The 15,398-nt window shown below is 43.8% G+C and overlaps 2 protein-coding genes across 4 annotated transcripts; one reads left to right on the forward strand and one right to left on the reverse strand.

Moving 5' to 3' along the window:
* Positions 1-15: 15 nt before the first annotated feature.
* fam114a1 (family with sequence similarity 114 member A1) lies at positions 16-14,643 on the reverse strand. 2 transcript variants are annotated; one of them, XM_067250783.1, is made up of 14 exons: positions 14,560-14,643; positions 13,439-13,816; positions 7,567-7,639; positions 7,240-7,475; positions 3,943-4,077; positions 3,643-3,795; positions 3,396-3,558; positions 2,810-2,895; positions 2,365-2,520; positions 2,112-2,251; positions 1,957-2,029; positions 1,758-1,811; positions 1,545-1,673; positions 16-76 (listed from the first exon to the last, which is right to left on the reverse strand). In XM_067250783.1, exons 1-13 carry the CDS (start codon positions 14,641-14,643, stop codon positions 1,575-1,577), a joined length of 1,830 nt encoding a protein of 609 aa, XP_067106884.1. In that variant the 3' UTR covers positions 16-76; positions 1,545-1,574. The 2 variants fall into 2 exon arrangements, with proteins under 2 accessions (XP_067106884.1, XP_067106883.1); XM_067250782.1 differs by having other exon boundaries at positions 16-1,673.
* Positions 8,626-12,873, forward strand: LOC136956792 (F-box only protein 15-like). Of its 2 annotated transcripts, none has more exons than XM_067250785.1 (10): positions 8,626-8,774; positions 9,152-9,280; positions 9,514-9,618; positions 10,357-10,584; positions 10,763-10,942; positions 11,058-11,187; positions 11,293-11,375; positions 11,547-11,680; positions 11,880-12,004; positions 12,291-12,873. In XM_067250785.1, coding segments are annotated over exons 1-10 (1,392 nt in total). In that variant the 5' UTR covers positions 8,626-8,772; the 3' UTR covers positions 12,567-12,873. The 2 variants fall into 2 exon arrangements, with proteins under 2 accessions (XP_067106886.1, XP_067106885.1); XM_067250784.1 differs by lacking the exon at positions 8,626-8,774 and adding an exon at positions 8,802-9,025.
* Positions 14,644-15,398: the final 755 nt, after the last annotated feature.

The following is a 15,398-nucleotide window of genomic DNA, read 5'->3' on the forward strand; positions in this document are numbered from 1 at the left end:
GTAGAAGCAGGCATGTTTAGGGTTCAAACTTTTATTTTTGGCATCTTCCCACAGGGATATGGACACTTCCGAGTGTCTTGAAAGAGAAAGAAACAAAGATAAAGATAATGACAGTGTGAAAGTTAGAAAGAGAGGTAAAGAGTGATGGAGAAAGAAACAAAGATAAAGATAATGACAGTGTGAAAGTTAGAAAGAGAGGTAAAGAGTGATGGAGAAAGAAACAAAGATAAAGATAATGACAGTGTGAAAGTTAGAAAGAGAGGTAAAGAGTGATGGAGAAAGAAACAAAGATAAAGATAATGACAGTGTGAAAGTTAGAAAGAGAGGTAAAGAGTGATGGAGAAAGAAACAAAGATAAAGATAATGACAGTGTGAAAGTTAGAAAGAGAGGTAAAGAGTGATGGAGAAAGAAACAAAGATAAAGATAATGACAGTGTGAAAGTTAGAAAGAGAGGTAAAGAGTGATGGAGAAAGAAACAAAGATAAAGATAATGACAGTGTGAAAGTTAGAAAGAGAGGTGCAGTATTGAACCAAAAACCTTCATGTCTATCTAACAGTCATTGTTTGGTCAGGTAGGGTGGGTCAACTTTAATGATGATCTGTTGACTGAAGAAGTGAGGATCTGAAGCAACATGACTCTTTCCCTACTGAGGAATATTCCCCATGTTACGCTCACCTAGCTAATCGCATTAGATCTCCATGTCTAAAAGAAAGGTCTTGGTTTTCTGACATTGTAATCTGTCGATCATTCAGTCTCTGTCACAGTTTACCTCAACCTCAGAGTAGGAGGAATGGTATAAATGACTTATACTGGCTTCCAAGACTGATTAAGTTAATAGTTCAAACTAAACATTTTTGTCTTTGGTGCAAGGTATTTCAGAATCAATTGAATGGTTTAGAAAACAATATTAGAAACATGCAATGCTAGAAACATTGTGCTCATGTAAAACACATTTGGACTGAAAAAAGGAGAGAAACAAAAAATGGTGTCAGAGCCACTTCCTTTCAGTACACAGATAACCAATCAGAGACCTGCATGTCAGAGCTACGTTCTCCCAGAACACAGGTATCCAATCACAGAGGCCTGGTTTGGTGCAGCCAATCATATGCAGAGACATTCATCTGTGTGTTTACAGCTGGTCTGACTGTCATCATTATTGCGCTGCAAACTACACTTTTAGTTTCAAGTAGCTAATATAAACAAACAAATTAAAGAAAATAATTTGGTCTGATTAATAATTAAAATGTGAATTTTAGCACTGGCATTAATTAACCCTACTATTACCCAGTATTGATTTTACAGATGATCAGTCTGGGTTACCATCTTCAAGAATATATAATTCTCTTCTCCCACTATACTTCTACAATATATAATTAATCTGCTCTATATATGTTTCTGTACACCAAGAGAAGCATGTGCTAATCGCACTTCAGCAGTAAGCAGTGTTTGTGTGGTGAGGTATAGTGTGTGTATGTCTGTGGTAATGTATGGTCTGTGTGTGAGTGAGTGAGTGTTAAGGCAGCGTTAGTGTTGTGGCTTTACGCAGGGTTCCATGTTGTGGATGCCTGTGTGCTACTTGGTTCTAGAGATCTGGGTCTGGAGGTGGGACACCTGGAGAACTGGCAGCAGCAACTGGAAGGCGTTTAGGATGTAGGTGGTGCTGTTAGAACCCTGGCCAGGAGAACACAACCATCATCATCATCCTCATCATCATTATCATCACTGCATGGGTGTGCGTGTGAATAACTCTCTTACCTCAAGCATCACATTGTCTACCAATGGACTCAACTCCTCAGCCTTCTTTTGACCCTAAGGAAGTGATAGAGAAAGGGCGAGAGAAAGCAAGAAAAACCAAGAGAGAAAGAGAACCAATGAGAATGAAATACATAAGGTAGAAAACACAGCTACACACACGCAGCTTCACTCAGACAACGCTACACAATCACACACTTACCCCCACAGTAAGCAATATGCCAGAAAACATCTTGGCGAGACAGGTCACCTCCCTACACATGGCACAAGTCAATCTGTAACAGGAATCACATACACTTACAATTATGAATTCATACATGGTATGGTTACAAACAAATACACAAACACACCCCCTACCTGGTAAGAATGTGTGCCTGCTCCTTGGCTGACTTCTCCAGATCCTGGCCATGGAGGATCAACTCTGCCACCTTGTGGAGCTGCTCGATACTGCGGGCAGTCACCTCAGCCAGACTACCAACTGACGACAGGTACACGGCCTGGGGGCATGGGAGAACGGAATAAATACACACATACTACATGCACGCTCAAACCCATACACACACACACGCAAACACATGCATACATCCACGCAGACACAAGCTATCCTTACCTCTACAGATATGGTCTTGTTCTCTTTGATCTCCTCCTCCTTCTCCCCCTCTGTGTTTTCTCTTCCTTTGATCTCCTCCGTGGAGGAGTTGCTGATGGTCTCCATGGATACTGCCACTTCCACCTCTCTAAGCCAATCACGTGCTCTCATTCGAGCCTAGGTATGCATATCATGAGCAGGTTTTACAGATGCATTCACTGATAGTGACATTGTGACATATCATATGGTCAGTCAGTACTATAGCCTCTAAGGCAGGGGTGTTCAATCCTGGTCCTCAGGCACCGATGTCCTGTTTGTTTTAGATGTTTCCCTGATCCAGCACACCTGATTCAAATGAATGGTCGTTATCAGGTTTCCACAGAGCTTGATAACGACCCATTCATTTGAATCAGGTGTGTTGCTCTAGGGGTGTGCAGGTTTCCTGAGGTCTGTGTGGTGTGGTCACCTTGTTGAGTTTGTCAGGGGTGGCAGCGACGTGAAGCTCAAACAGAAGCTCTGTTAGAATGCTCACAAACTCCTCCCCATCAGCAGCTGAGACACAACCATGTACACACACACACAAACACACCCACACACAATTAACTCAGTGCATACATTAGTGCTTTCTTGAAATCAGAACACCATTAATATCACTCAGAGTTAGGGTTACAATCACTCAGAGTTAGGGTTAGCATCACTCAGAGTTAGGGTTACAATCACTCAGAGTTAGGGTTAGCATCACTCAGGGTTAGGGTTAGCATCACTCAGAGTTAGGGTTAGCATCACTCAGGGTTAGGGTTAGCATCACTCAGAGTTAGGGTTAGCATCACTCAGGGTTAGGGTTAGGGACACTATCTCTCGATACATCTCGATACCAGATATTCTTGGTATTTCTTGGAGACCTCACATCCCTATCTGGTGATTATGAAGGGCTAACTGAAAGGATAATGCCCAACTGTCATTATGGCTGACGTTGGGACATCACTGCTATCGCTTTAAACGGATTCCAGACCAGAAGTTCACTTCGACACACATCTGTGAACTTAGATCACCGTTGTCTTTTGTCTCTCCATCCCTCCTCTCCATCTCCTTCTCCTCTTTCTCTTCCACATCCTCCTCTTCCTCTCGGCTGATGAAGATGTCCTTGATGGTAATCAGCTCCTTCTTCACCTCCTCCTGCTCCTCCACGTTCAAGGAAGAGAGAAACGCCTGCACCTGCACAGAGGAAAAATGAATACATGTGTGTGTGTCTGTGAATGTGCGCGTGTGTGTGTGCGTGTATGTGTCTGCATGATGTACCTGTGCCTCACTCTCATTGGACAGAATTTCAAGGGCCTCAAGGTGTGATAGGCCCTGGTAGTCATCAAACAGGATTCCGTAGTGGGCTGTGGGCTCGTTGATTGGCTGACTGCTAAGCCGTGCCCTCTCCTTATCTTTGGCTTCCTTCAGCATCTGACCAATCACAACCACAGAGTGAACAACCAGAAGCCTGTCAAGATGTGATGTTGTATGAAGCAGTCAGTCTTATAAACATTACAGTGCACTTATGTTGAATATGTGTCTGTGTGTGTGTGTATGTGTGTGTGTGTGTGTAGGTACCTGGCTGAGGGACACAGTCCTCTGCATCAAGATCTTGGTGTTCCTGAATCCAGGGTCACTCTCTGCCAGAACTATCATGGTCTTTTTTCCTATGAACTCCAAGGCATCCAGACCCCCACTAATCACTGACCTCCCCTGAGAGGAGGAAAGACAGGGAAAGGAGAGGGCAGAGTGAGAGGAAGAGAGGTGTGGGTGGGGGAGAGGGAATATAGAGGTGAGGCAGAGAGAAGGGAGTGGGGAGGAGAGGTACGGGTGGCAGAAAGAGGGAGAGAATCGAGGGGAGAGAGAGTGAGTGAGTGAGTGAGGGGGTGAGTGAGTGAGTGAGTGAGGGAGTGCAGGGCTGGCCCAAGCCTTTATGGTGCCTTAAGCAGAATTGATTTGGGGGCCCCTCGGTGACGCTGTATATATATAAAAATGTAATTGGGTGTGCTCAAGCCTTCGGCGAGAGCACAACCTTTGTTCTCTCACATATATATTATTATTATTATTATTTTTATTTTTATTTCTTTTTGCCCCCCTAAAACTCAGTAAATACTTGGCCTACATAGACAACGTAGGTGTCAAAAGTTTCGTCTTGGTAGCGATTGAGTTGTTTCTATTGGAATTTACGTTCCGTTGCATGGTTTAAGCTTAAATTAAGTTTTTGTGGCGAAAAGTGAAGCTAACGGTGGCTAATTTGCTAGCCACAGTCACTGACGTTACTAACGTCACTGCGTCACTAACGTCACGAAAACACGCGTGACTACCTTTGCCAGAACATTCGTTTAGCATCTGTTAACTTGGGGGATAGCTAGGCTAACTATAGCTTTACTGCAAGGCAGCTGCAGAAACGCCACAAGAAAAGAGGCCAGGGTGATAACTATTTACTCATTTTACTTTGTGATATGACACACAATTGTGATGTGTAATGTACAATATAAGCTGATATTATTAAGGAAGTACATCTACTTTCGGAAACAGTAGTCTACTATTTCACTGAAGTATTAGCATCATGACATTAGCCTGTGTTTCCCGGGCAACACATACTACAGTGGTCTATGATGTAGCGTTATCTGTTTTCAATCGTTAAAATAAACATTCCTCACATATACATTTTCGTTGTAGGATTTATTCTGACATTAGAAAACGATTTGTTGGTGAAATTACCATTACCTGTGGTTTCAAACCAGTGTAGCTCACTGCAACGCTGTAGCTTACGCGAGACACACTACAAAAACATCTAGCTACAGTACACAGCTGTTTAGGAAGTCAAACGGCGACAGAAAATGTTCGGCACTCCCCTTACTTAAATCAAAAGTCTATCTAACTACTAACCTGAACTTCATTGCCACAGCCTAAACGTTGTCAATCTGTTCATGAAAATAATTAATTTCAGCCTAAACCGTACAACGGAACGTTAAATCCAATTCAACCAACGCAATCGCTACCAAGACGAACACAGCAGTAGTGTAGTACTGTACCGTAGTAGTACAATTTACCGGGGCAGCTTCTCCACACAGGGCTATATCGCATTTTGCGTTGTTACTGACAATGATCGCTACCAGTGAGCTTTTTATGAATGAGCAATTTTCCACTAAATAAATGTCAAGCTTATTTACGTTTTGGGGGGCATATTTTCAGTTAGCAGATGGTACCGTTTGAATCGCGATTCCATCTTCTACTGCCGGGTAACGTAGTAGAATAATCTTCAAAGGGGTTGTTTATTCATGAATGAACGCAATATGAGTAGGCTAAATGCCTGAAAATATCATGAGAAGAGAAAAACTTAAAATGACGTTTAAATCATAGAGATTAGGTCAATTTTTACACCGGTCTGCAATAATGTCACGAAAACACGCGTGACTACCTTTGGCAGAACATTCGTTTTGCATCTGTTAACTTGGGGGATAGCTAGGCTAACTATAGCTTTACTGCAAGGCAGCTGCAGAAACGCCACAAGAAAAGAGGCCAGGGTGATAACTATTTACTCATTTTACTTTGTGATATGACACACAATTGTGATGTGTAATGTACAATATAAGCTGATATTATTAAGGAAGTACATCTACTTTCGGAAACAGTAGTCTACTATTTCACTGAAGTATTAGCATCATGACATTAGCCTGTGTTTCCCGGGCAACACATACTACAGTTGTCTATGATGTATCTGTTTTCAATCGTTAAAATAAACATTCCTCACATATACATTTTCGTTATATGATTTATTCTGACATTAGAAAACGATTTGTTGGTGAAATTACCATTACCTGTGGTTTCAAACCAGTGTAGCTCACTGCAACGCTGTAGCCTACCCGAGACACTGGTGTGAGTAGCTAACAAAAACTCCTCAGCTGTTCAAGTCAAACGGTGACAGAACATGTTCGGCACTCCCCTTACTCAAAAGTCTTTCAATAGTTGAAACAATCTTACTACTAACCTGAACTTCATTGCCACAGCCTAAACTTTGTCAATCTGTTCATGAAAATAATTAATTTCATCCTAAACCGTACAACGGAACGTTAAATCGAATTCAACCAACGCAATCGCTACCAAGACGAACACAGCAGTAGTCTAGTACTGTACTGTAGTAGTAGAATTTACCGGGGCAGCTTCTCCACACAGGGCTATATCGCATTTTGCGTTGTTACTGACAATGATCGCTACCAGTGAGCTTTTTATGAATGAGCGATTTTCCACTAAATAAATGTCAAGCTTATTTACGTTTTGGGGGGCATATTTTCAGTTAGCAGATGGTACTGTTTGAATCGCGATTCTACTGTCGTAGAATAATCTTCAAAGGGGGTTCTTTATTAATGAATGAATGCAATATGAGTAGGCTAAATGCCTGAAAATATCACGAGAAGGGACAACTTAAAAGGACGTTTAAGTCATAGAGATTAGGTCAATTTTTACACCGGTCTGCCAAATGTATTCGTTTTGATTCAGCCTGTCAGCTGCCTCTTGCAGGGGAAATGAGAAGACATCATATTTCATTCGACACTTCACTCGTATTTTGAGTTGTAAATGAGCAGCAAAAAAAAGATGCTTTTAAATCTATGTAATCTTTATAAATAATAAGTAGGCCCGATGCATTTTTATATAAAATATACAGACCCCTGTGCAACCGACGCAAGCAAGCACACCCTACAATTTCCCCAGAAATTGTATCCTCTCTAGTTAAGCTTTAATTTCATGTGCTCTTGGGGGTCCTCTGGTGGCCACAGGGGGCCTAAGCAGCCGCTTAGTTCGCTTATGCCATGGTCCGGCTCTGAGGGAGTGAGTGAGTCAGTGAGGGAGGGAGTGAGGATTTACACTCACCGTGTTTTGCACTGCATAGGTGATGGTGGACAGAACTCCTCTGCTTGGTGCTTCAGTAGAAAGTGCCGATGAAGCAGAGCCTCCTCCACTCTCTCCTCCTCCTCCCCCCTTGCTCTCCTCCTCTCCTCCCCCCTTCCTCTCCTCTCCCTCCTCCTCTCGTGCTTCCTCACCAACTGAAGTCCTGTGGAGTCGCAGAGCCCCTCCTGCTTTCTCCTTCACTGAGGTCAAGCCTTGTCCTACACACACACACATTAAAAGACACAGACGTAAATACAGCCACCCCCCATACTTACATGCCAATGAGAGAACAGAGAAGAGAGGACCTACCCATGGTGGAGGAGGCACTGGTCAGCAGTGACTTCCCCCATGAGCCCCATCCACCCCAACCTTTCTCTTTGTCCTGGAAAGGGTCCAACACACAAGATTTTGTAGCAAAGCATGTGAAGGATGCATCTTTTAAGAACATTCATTTTCTTTTAGTCTCTTGCTTTCCTTTGATGCATTAGGCTGAGAAGACACAAATCTACAAATACTGTCTGCTAAATGAATAAATGTAAATACACAAATAGTCTCCTAGAGCACAATCACAAACTTGTAATCAACCTGCAGTAGCCTACGTTACAGCAGTTTACAAACCCAGTGGCAAAAACCTAGGAAAATCTGAAGAAAAGACAAAGGTTAACTATAGGCCTCCATGGGCTTTCATAGTTGACATCTGTTTATTAACGCAGGCTCACAAGTGTGCGTGTCAGAAACGCAGACAGCAGACCTAATCAGTGTTGCCAGGTCCGCAGTTTTCCAGCGGAATTGGGTTACTTTTGAAGTGTTGCCGCGGTTTGAATTGTTTGTCCGCTGGTTTGGATAGACCTATTTTGCATGCAAATTACATGAATATCTATAAATAAAAATCAATATTTTAAATGAAATCATTTATTTATACCCAAATCCTACCAAACTGACTCCAGATCAGCACATACACACATGGACATGGGACACGCCCACATACACACGCACTGTGCATGTGCACACGTGCCTAATGCTCTCAGTCTCCTGAGAAAACCTCCTGAAAACTGCTTTTAATGCTGGCATACTAAACATTTGGTGTTACTTTGTAGATATTACAATACATTTGACAATGATAGCAATGCTGTTGGACTTTAAAAGCAGTGTATATGGTTTGGCAGGGGCATATTTTGAGCTCTGATATTGGGCTGGTTTTTGTGCTGGTTTTATTGGCCATTGGGCTGGTTTTGGGCTGGCTTTGATTGGCCATTGGGCTGGTTTAGTCACACAGACCTGGCAATCCTGGACCTAATTTTCATAATTGGCCTGCAGAGGTTACACGTAGCACGTCGCAACACACTTAGCTCAACTCAAACGGCTAAATGTGCAGGCAGAACCAGGCTATTATAGGCTACTTGTGCAACCAGTTAACTACATTAGCCTACCAATTGAGCGTTTGAAAAGAATATCTGGGAGCAAACGATCTCAGCAAGTGATTTAACCCAACAACACTCACGTGTTGGTAAAACAATGTAATTAGGCACTGTGCAGTGAACTGCTTATCACATTTATTTATTAAATGAAGGCTAGGCTATTTGCCACTTTTTGCCGCTTTTTGTTACTTTAGCTAGCCTACAGAACAGTCTGCAGATGTGTCTATAACCATGGCTACAGGATGTGGGCAATTTTTCCGTAGTTTTACAGCAAGTTTGAAGAAGAACGAACCGCCTATTCAGGATAGAGGTTCAAGAGTCAAGCACAATAGAGGACGTTCTTCGAAAGGGTCATTAATCAAGTGTACACGTTTGCTGTAGCCTCAGTGTATATTGTATAGGCTATTCTAGTCTGAATTTGACATTCATCAAGTTAAATTGTTCTGCTTTCAAAATGTTTTTTCCTGTTGATGCAGGGGTTCAAAGACAGTCAAGACAACGATGTTTTCACACAAGATCCCAGAAGCACGTAAATCATCGATTGTCCCGGACACTTGTGCGGTCAAACCAACTCCAAAGACATGCACTCAAAACCACTTTCTGAGGTAGGGTATTGTATTGTCACAGTCATACTGACTTTAATTATTACAAAACCCAATCTGGTGCTTTAGTTTAAATGCATAGGCCTAGTTATTTCACTTTCAAGTCACTTTATTGGGCCTTGTCAAATTTCATTTCATCATAGATTTCACTGGAGAGGTTGTGTGCTCTACCTGCATCGGACGGAAATTGAGCATTTTATTGTTTTAATCATCATCTAACTGCCTTTATCATTTAGGATGCCACCTGAGATTCTACAAAAGATCTTGTCGTACCTGGATGACTACTCTCTGCTGTGCATTGAGCATGTCAGCAAGCTGTTCAACCAGCTGGCCAACAACAAGTAAGAGAAGCACTGGACCCATCCTCAAAACCCTCTCCCTGTCCCCATCCTCCCTCTATCCACCTCCATCCTCCCTGTCCCTGTCCCCATCCTCCCTCTATCCACCTCCATCCTCCCTGTCCCCACCCCCATCCTCCCTCTATCCACCTCCATCCTCCCTCTATCCACCTCCATCCTCCCTCTATCCACCTCCATCCTCCCTGTCCCCACCCCCATCCTCCCTCTATCCACCTCCATCCTCCCTCTATCCACCTCCATCCTCCCTCTGTCCACCTCCATCCTCCCTCTGTCCACCTCCATCCTCCCTCTGTCCACCTCCATCCTCCCTCTATCCACCTCCATCCTCCCTGTCCCCACCTCCATCCTCCCTCTGTCCACCTCCATCCTCCCTCTGTCCACCTCCATCCTCCCTCTGTCCACCTCCATCCTCCCTCTGTCCACCTCCATCCTCCCTCTGTCCACCTCCATCCTCCCTCTGTCCACCTCCATCCTCCCTGTCCCCACCTCCATCCTCCCTCTGTCCACCTCCATCCTCCCTCTGTCCACCTCCATCCTCCCTCTGTCCACCTCCATCCTCCCTCTATCCACCTCCATCCTCCCTCTGTCCACCTCCATCCTCCCTCTATCCACCTCCATCCTCCCTCTATCCACCTCCATCCTCCCTCTATCCACCTCCATCCTCCCTGTCCACCTGCATCCAGAAACATGAATCTCTCACCTGTCCCCCTGACTCGGCAGTGATATGTGGCACCAGATGTACCTGTCAAAGTATGGGAGCAGTAAGAGGTGGAGACCCAAGATTATAGAGAAGCGGAGTCTTGTGAAGGTCCAGGAGCGGTCCAACGGTTTTTGGAGGAGACTGTACCTCAGAACCATGGCCATATGCAAAGAGACCAGGTGGAAGCGAGATCTCAAAGACATCAACCCCTTCACTGGGCTGCCCAGCCAGACAGAGCGAGTCCTCAGGTCAGTTATATTCCTGTCTGTTCAGGTCAACTGGGATGCTCCAGAAATATTTGAAGGGTGCAAAATGTTCGTTTTTGTAGACATATCAAATGGGTCATTTCTTTTGGATTGAATTGTTCTGCCAGTGTAAACAAACACATGAGGAAGGCCCATTCTTAGCTTTGCTCTTCTCTACCAGGAACCTGCATGTGACCTGGGATTTGACCCTGTGTGATGACGTGTCAGGGTGGCGGGGCACCTTTGAGCCCATCCATGTCTACTTCTCCAACTCGTCCTTGACGGTGTGTTGGAGTGGAGAGCACTGGCCCTCCTTCTGTCAGACTAGTCTGCAGCTCCACGGAGTCAAGAAGTCCCATGTGTATGTCTCTGTCGGTCTCTGTCTGTCTGTATCAGAGCTTACATTACCCATGTTACCCAAGATTGTTCAACTCTAACTCAGCATGCTTTAACTCTAACCCAACATTCTCTACCAGGCATGGCTGGCGCTCCCTAATGGTCAGGTTGGACAGAGAGACCATCTCTGGGAGTAAGCAGATTATTGGCTCTGACAAGCTTGTAAACCTGGTGTTTCTTCCCCCTGGCCTCCTCGTAGGGACATGGAGGGTAATGGCCTTGCCTGAGAAGTTATATTTACATTTATTGATTCATTCAGTAATCATTTTAATTAACAGAGAAAGCCATTTAAACTGTCTCTGTTTATCTGTGCAGGGTAATTCCACCATTGCCTTTGTCATCGCCAACTTCCACTTTCACCGGTTGGTGGAGAGGAGTCTCCTGAGCTCTCCCTTTTGGTACACTTTAACACTTGTTTTTCAAATCATTAGTTATTCTTTACCTGATTCAACTGTTCTTTCTGTGACCATTGGTCCCTGTCTCCAGACACCGTTCTATGCTGGAGGGTGGGGTTGGTGGATTTAGCTAGGTTCAATTAATTATGAGTCATTCTTGGTCCCTGCCTCCAGCTCGTACGCTATGCCACACTTCAGTGACGAGGACCCCAGCTATGATCTCCATAGTTACAGGCTACACATTGTGCTCCACAACACGGTGACACAGATCATGTTGGGATGCTTCCCTCAGCTCTCCTGTGAGAAAGGTAAACAAGCTACACAGAGCTTCTGGCAGAGAAAGAATTATTGTTTTGACGCCGAGATTAAATACTGAAACGTGGATAGAGACCTGAGATGATCCTGTTCTATAACGGGACTGTATATTGTTTAGGCCCTTTCACTTAGAACTGGTGTCGTGATGTATGGTAACTTGTCTGGACAATATTGTCTGTTTTTATTTACCAGGTCAGATTCATGGAAGGTACATTTATCTGACCGCCATCAGGAAGAATGAGTTTTCCCAGCACACCCCTCTGTCTGGCAAGATCATGCTGCCCTGGAGATGGGGAGCCCTGCAGGGGAGTGTGGAGGTAAGCTATCCAGGGTCTCAACCAATCCAGGACCAAAATCAACCATGGCCCTAAACATGTTCCAATACACTTATTTTTACTAACAGGGTTTAATTTAATTACCCTTCCCTAAAATGTCGGCTGTGATAAGAGGGTGACGAATTATAATATTTGCTACGTTATGTCATAACCTTGCCACAGTTTGTCAAGTCCAAAAAATCTAGTAATGAAGATCTTATATCTAGTAGGCCTTTTAACATGGAAAAGTACAGGATGATAATTGTGTCCTGTCTTTGTGTCCCTGTAGAACTGCTGTATAATGAGCCTGACACTACTGGACGAGTCCCAAAACCCCATCTGGTGTGTCAGCACTCCGGTCTCAATGGTGCTATCCTGTGGAAAGCGGATGTCCAGACACTACAAGGGCGATCACTTCCTGATACGGTATCAGGAGCTGGAGGGAAAGGTGAAGATGAAGCTGGTCTGGCTGGAGGAGCAAAAGCAGTTCTTCCTCATCAGCCTAACCCTTGCCATCACCCTGGCTAAGGTCAACAGGCACTTTGGAACAGATGCCACTGGCTGACCATGCTCAGCTGAACGGAGCAGGAAGAGGATTTTCTCATTGTGGGACTAGTTTTGTTGCAGTTCAAGTTTGTTGTTTCGACCATTGCAAAGGTTGAGTGTATTATATACGTGTTTGTTTACTTTGTTCTTGTTGCAGGATTTTTTTTGGTTAATACATTTAGTCCTGTTTATTGCCACTGGATCATTAAACAAAAACATTATGTGCCTGGTGTTGTGACTTATCAACTTCAGACACTGCTCTGAAGCAAATGGAGCCCTATATACAGTTTTGTTGTTTCAGAATGGGATTAAGGTTAGTAGATAGAATAGGGGTATTATCTACACTTGGGGCCTGTTCCATAAAGTGAGTTTACCGAGTAAGCCAGGTTTATGTCAGTTACTTTCCCAGACATAATCCTCTCATTCTGTAAACTTTCTTTATGGAACAGTCCCCGGATCACTTGGCTTGGTCTTCATATCATATGGCTTCTCTTACCACTGCTATGCTTATGAAGCTAGCTGCTTTTGTCTTCCTGCTCTCTGCCCCCCTAAGTCAACTAAAGGCTATAAAGGCTGACATAGCTTCAAATGGCTTTATCTGGAAATACTAAGCTTCTGAAATGTTTACACGCAAGCAAACTAACTCTGTAAAGTAACCTGTACTAGTTGGCTATACATGTACCAGTCACTTGAACTAGTAACTCATACTGGAAGCTTGTATTAAAAGCTTGTAGTGATAGCCAATAGTTAGATATTTTTGTCTTCTGAAGTGCTAGGACCTACACATCAGTCAGCATTTGTATCTTATCAACACCAACACAGCTGTCTGGACAGGCTGCAATATATGTGCATAGCTGTTATGTAATTTTATATATGTAAAAAATATATTACCTGGACGACAGGCAACCCTACCCCTGCTTCCTCTTCAGGGGCCACAGCATCCGGTTCCAGATTCACCGATTGGTCACACTCAGTCACCTGACCTTCAACACTGTGCTCTGGTTGCTCAGCTGCAACCCCATGGCTGTTGTCCCTGATGATGTCCTCTTTGGCTGATGCCTCGTTACAACCAGTGCCCTCTAAACCAGGTACCAATGAGGACTGGAGGAGAGGTGTGGGGGGCAGGGGAGCAGGGCCTTCTGGGCTCTCAGGGACCAACGAGGACTGGACGAGAGGTGTGGGGAGCAGGGGGGTGCTCGGGTCTGGCTCAGTGAGGACTGGGGGGGTGTCCACGGGGCAGTTGGTGTCCTTAAGGGTAGACATGCTGATCTGGGGGAGGCAGAGGAGGAGGGTCCGGGAGTCAGACTACTCAAAACATTTCAAACATGTTGAAATCAATTCTCAATTAGTAGGCCATATACAATAAAAACCTTCTGAATATGAAGGAAGAGAGAAGTAAATTTGTCAATTTACTGAACCTATTTATGATCTAAAGTCTAGACCCTAAGGGTAGTTATAAAGTCTGGCTACACCCTGAATTACATTTTCCCTATTCACACACACTGAATTCAACACCATCACAGAACGAGGTACACAACATCTTTAGCCTCTTTTTTTTTTTGCAGAGGAACAGATTTCTGGTGATCAGGCCTACTGCAAAACAACCAACATCTCTGTTTTCATTGTTCCCCTCCACAAAATGACAATGTCACAACCACGCACTCACTTGACACCAACTTTAATCATGTTTTAGAGACACGCAAAGATATTCAAGGTATAAAGTGGTTGAGTAAACAAGTAGACAATATGCAATATCTAATCTAGAGACTATGAATCCCCTTCAATGAAGCGAGTTGTTTGGCAACAAACTCAGTTACGCGAAACCAGTTATCAGTCTGAAACAGGCTGGCGTTATCCATCTTCACAATTGTCAACTAAATATCCCGAAATTGCGTTAACAAACCTAATACAGGATTACCCAAACAACGTAATGATTCATAGTGCCATTCTAGCTATTTACGTATGCATGCTGAAAGCAGCTTTGCTCGTATGAAAATCATAGTGCACCTCACCCGTTTCACTGACAGATCCGCTCGCTCCTTCCGCTCAGCCACGTCGGCAGGGCCAGTTCGAGTGCAGCTTTTGAGTGACGTCATTTTATACGGAACTTTAGAGTCCGTGACCGTTCAAAGGCCAAATCAAAATCTGTTGTTAGTTGTGCTTTTAAGTTGCTAGAAATAATGTATTGCAACAATGTTTGTATAAACAAAACAAACCGAATACATGTGATCATGTGATGATGTCATCCCGGACGAGGGCCGCTTTTGGATCTGTTGCTGAACCAGGGGCGAAATTACCAGGGAAATGGGGGGACACCTCCCCCCCAATGTTCAAGGAACAACAAATAAAATATATATATAAAAAAATATATAGGACTATATATATTATCTCAAAATCCATGTCATATCCTACTTTTACTGATAATCCTTGCTCCCATGAAAGAGAGTTTTGACTTTCTTGTGGCACAACATTTTGCCATTAGGAGTATACGGTATGAAGGTTGGATAACTTGCTAACTTTTTAACTATGAACTAGTACATTATTTTAGTTTGACTCATAACTATGCAGTGGACTAGAAGTCAAAATAGAAGTTTTCCACAAAATTCGTGCCCCCCAAAGTGTGACTCGACCCATCCTTGAGCTGAACTGTTGCAACGGTCCATTTCAACTGTATTTTTTTTTAATATGTAATGCCAGCTGTGTAACCTGACTCACCCAAGCCTCCATCCCCAGCTCCTCAGCTTGAAGCAAAAATAACCTGAACGAGCCGGGTACCAAAACGGAAATGCACTACCGCCAAGATCCATCAGGGCCAAAGCTTCAAGCCGAGGAGGGGTGGTAGCTTGGTAAA

The sequence above is a fragment of the Osmerus mordax genome, chromosome 14 (genome assembly GCF_038355195.1).
Source record: "Osmerus mordax isolate fOsmMor3 chromosome 14, fOsmMor3.pri, whole genome shotgun sequence".
Taxonomy (NCBI): domain Eukaryota; kingdom Metazoa; phylum Chordata; class Actinopteri; order Osmeriformes; family Osmeridae; genus Osmerus; species Osmerus mordax.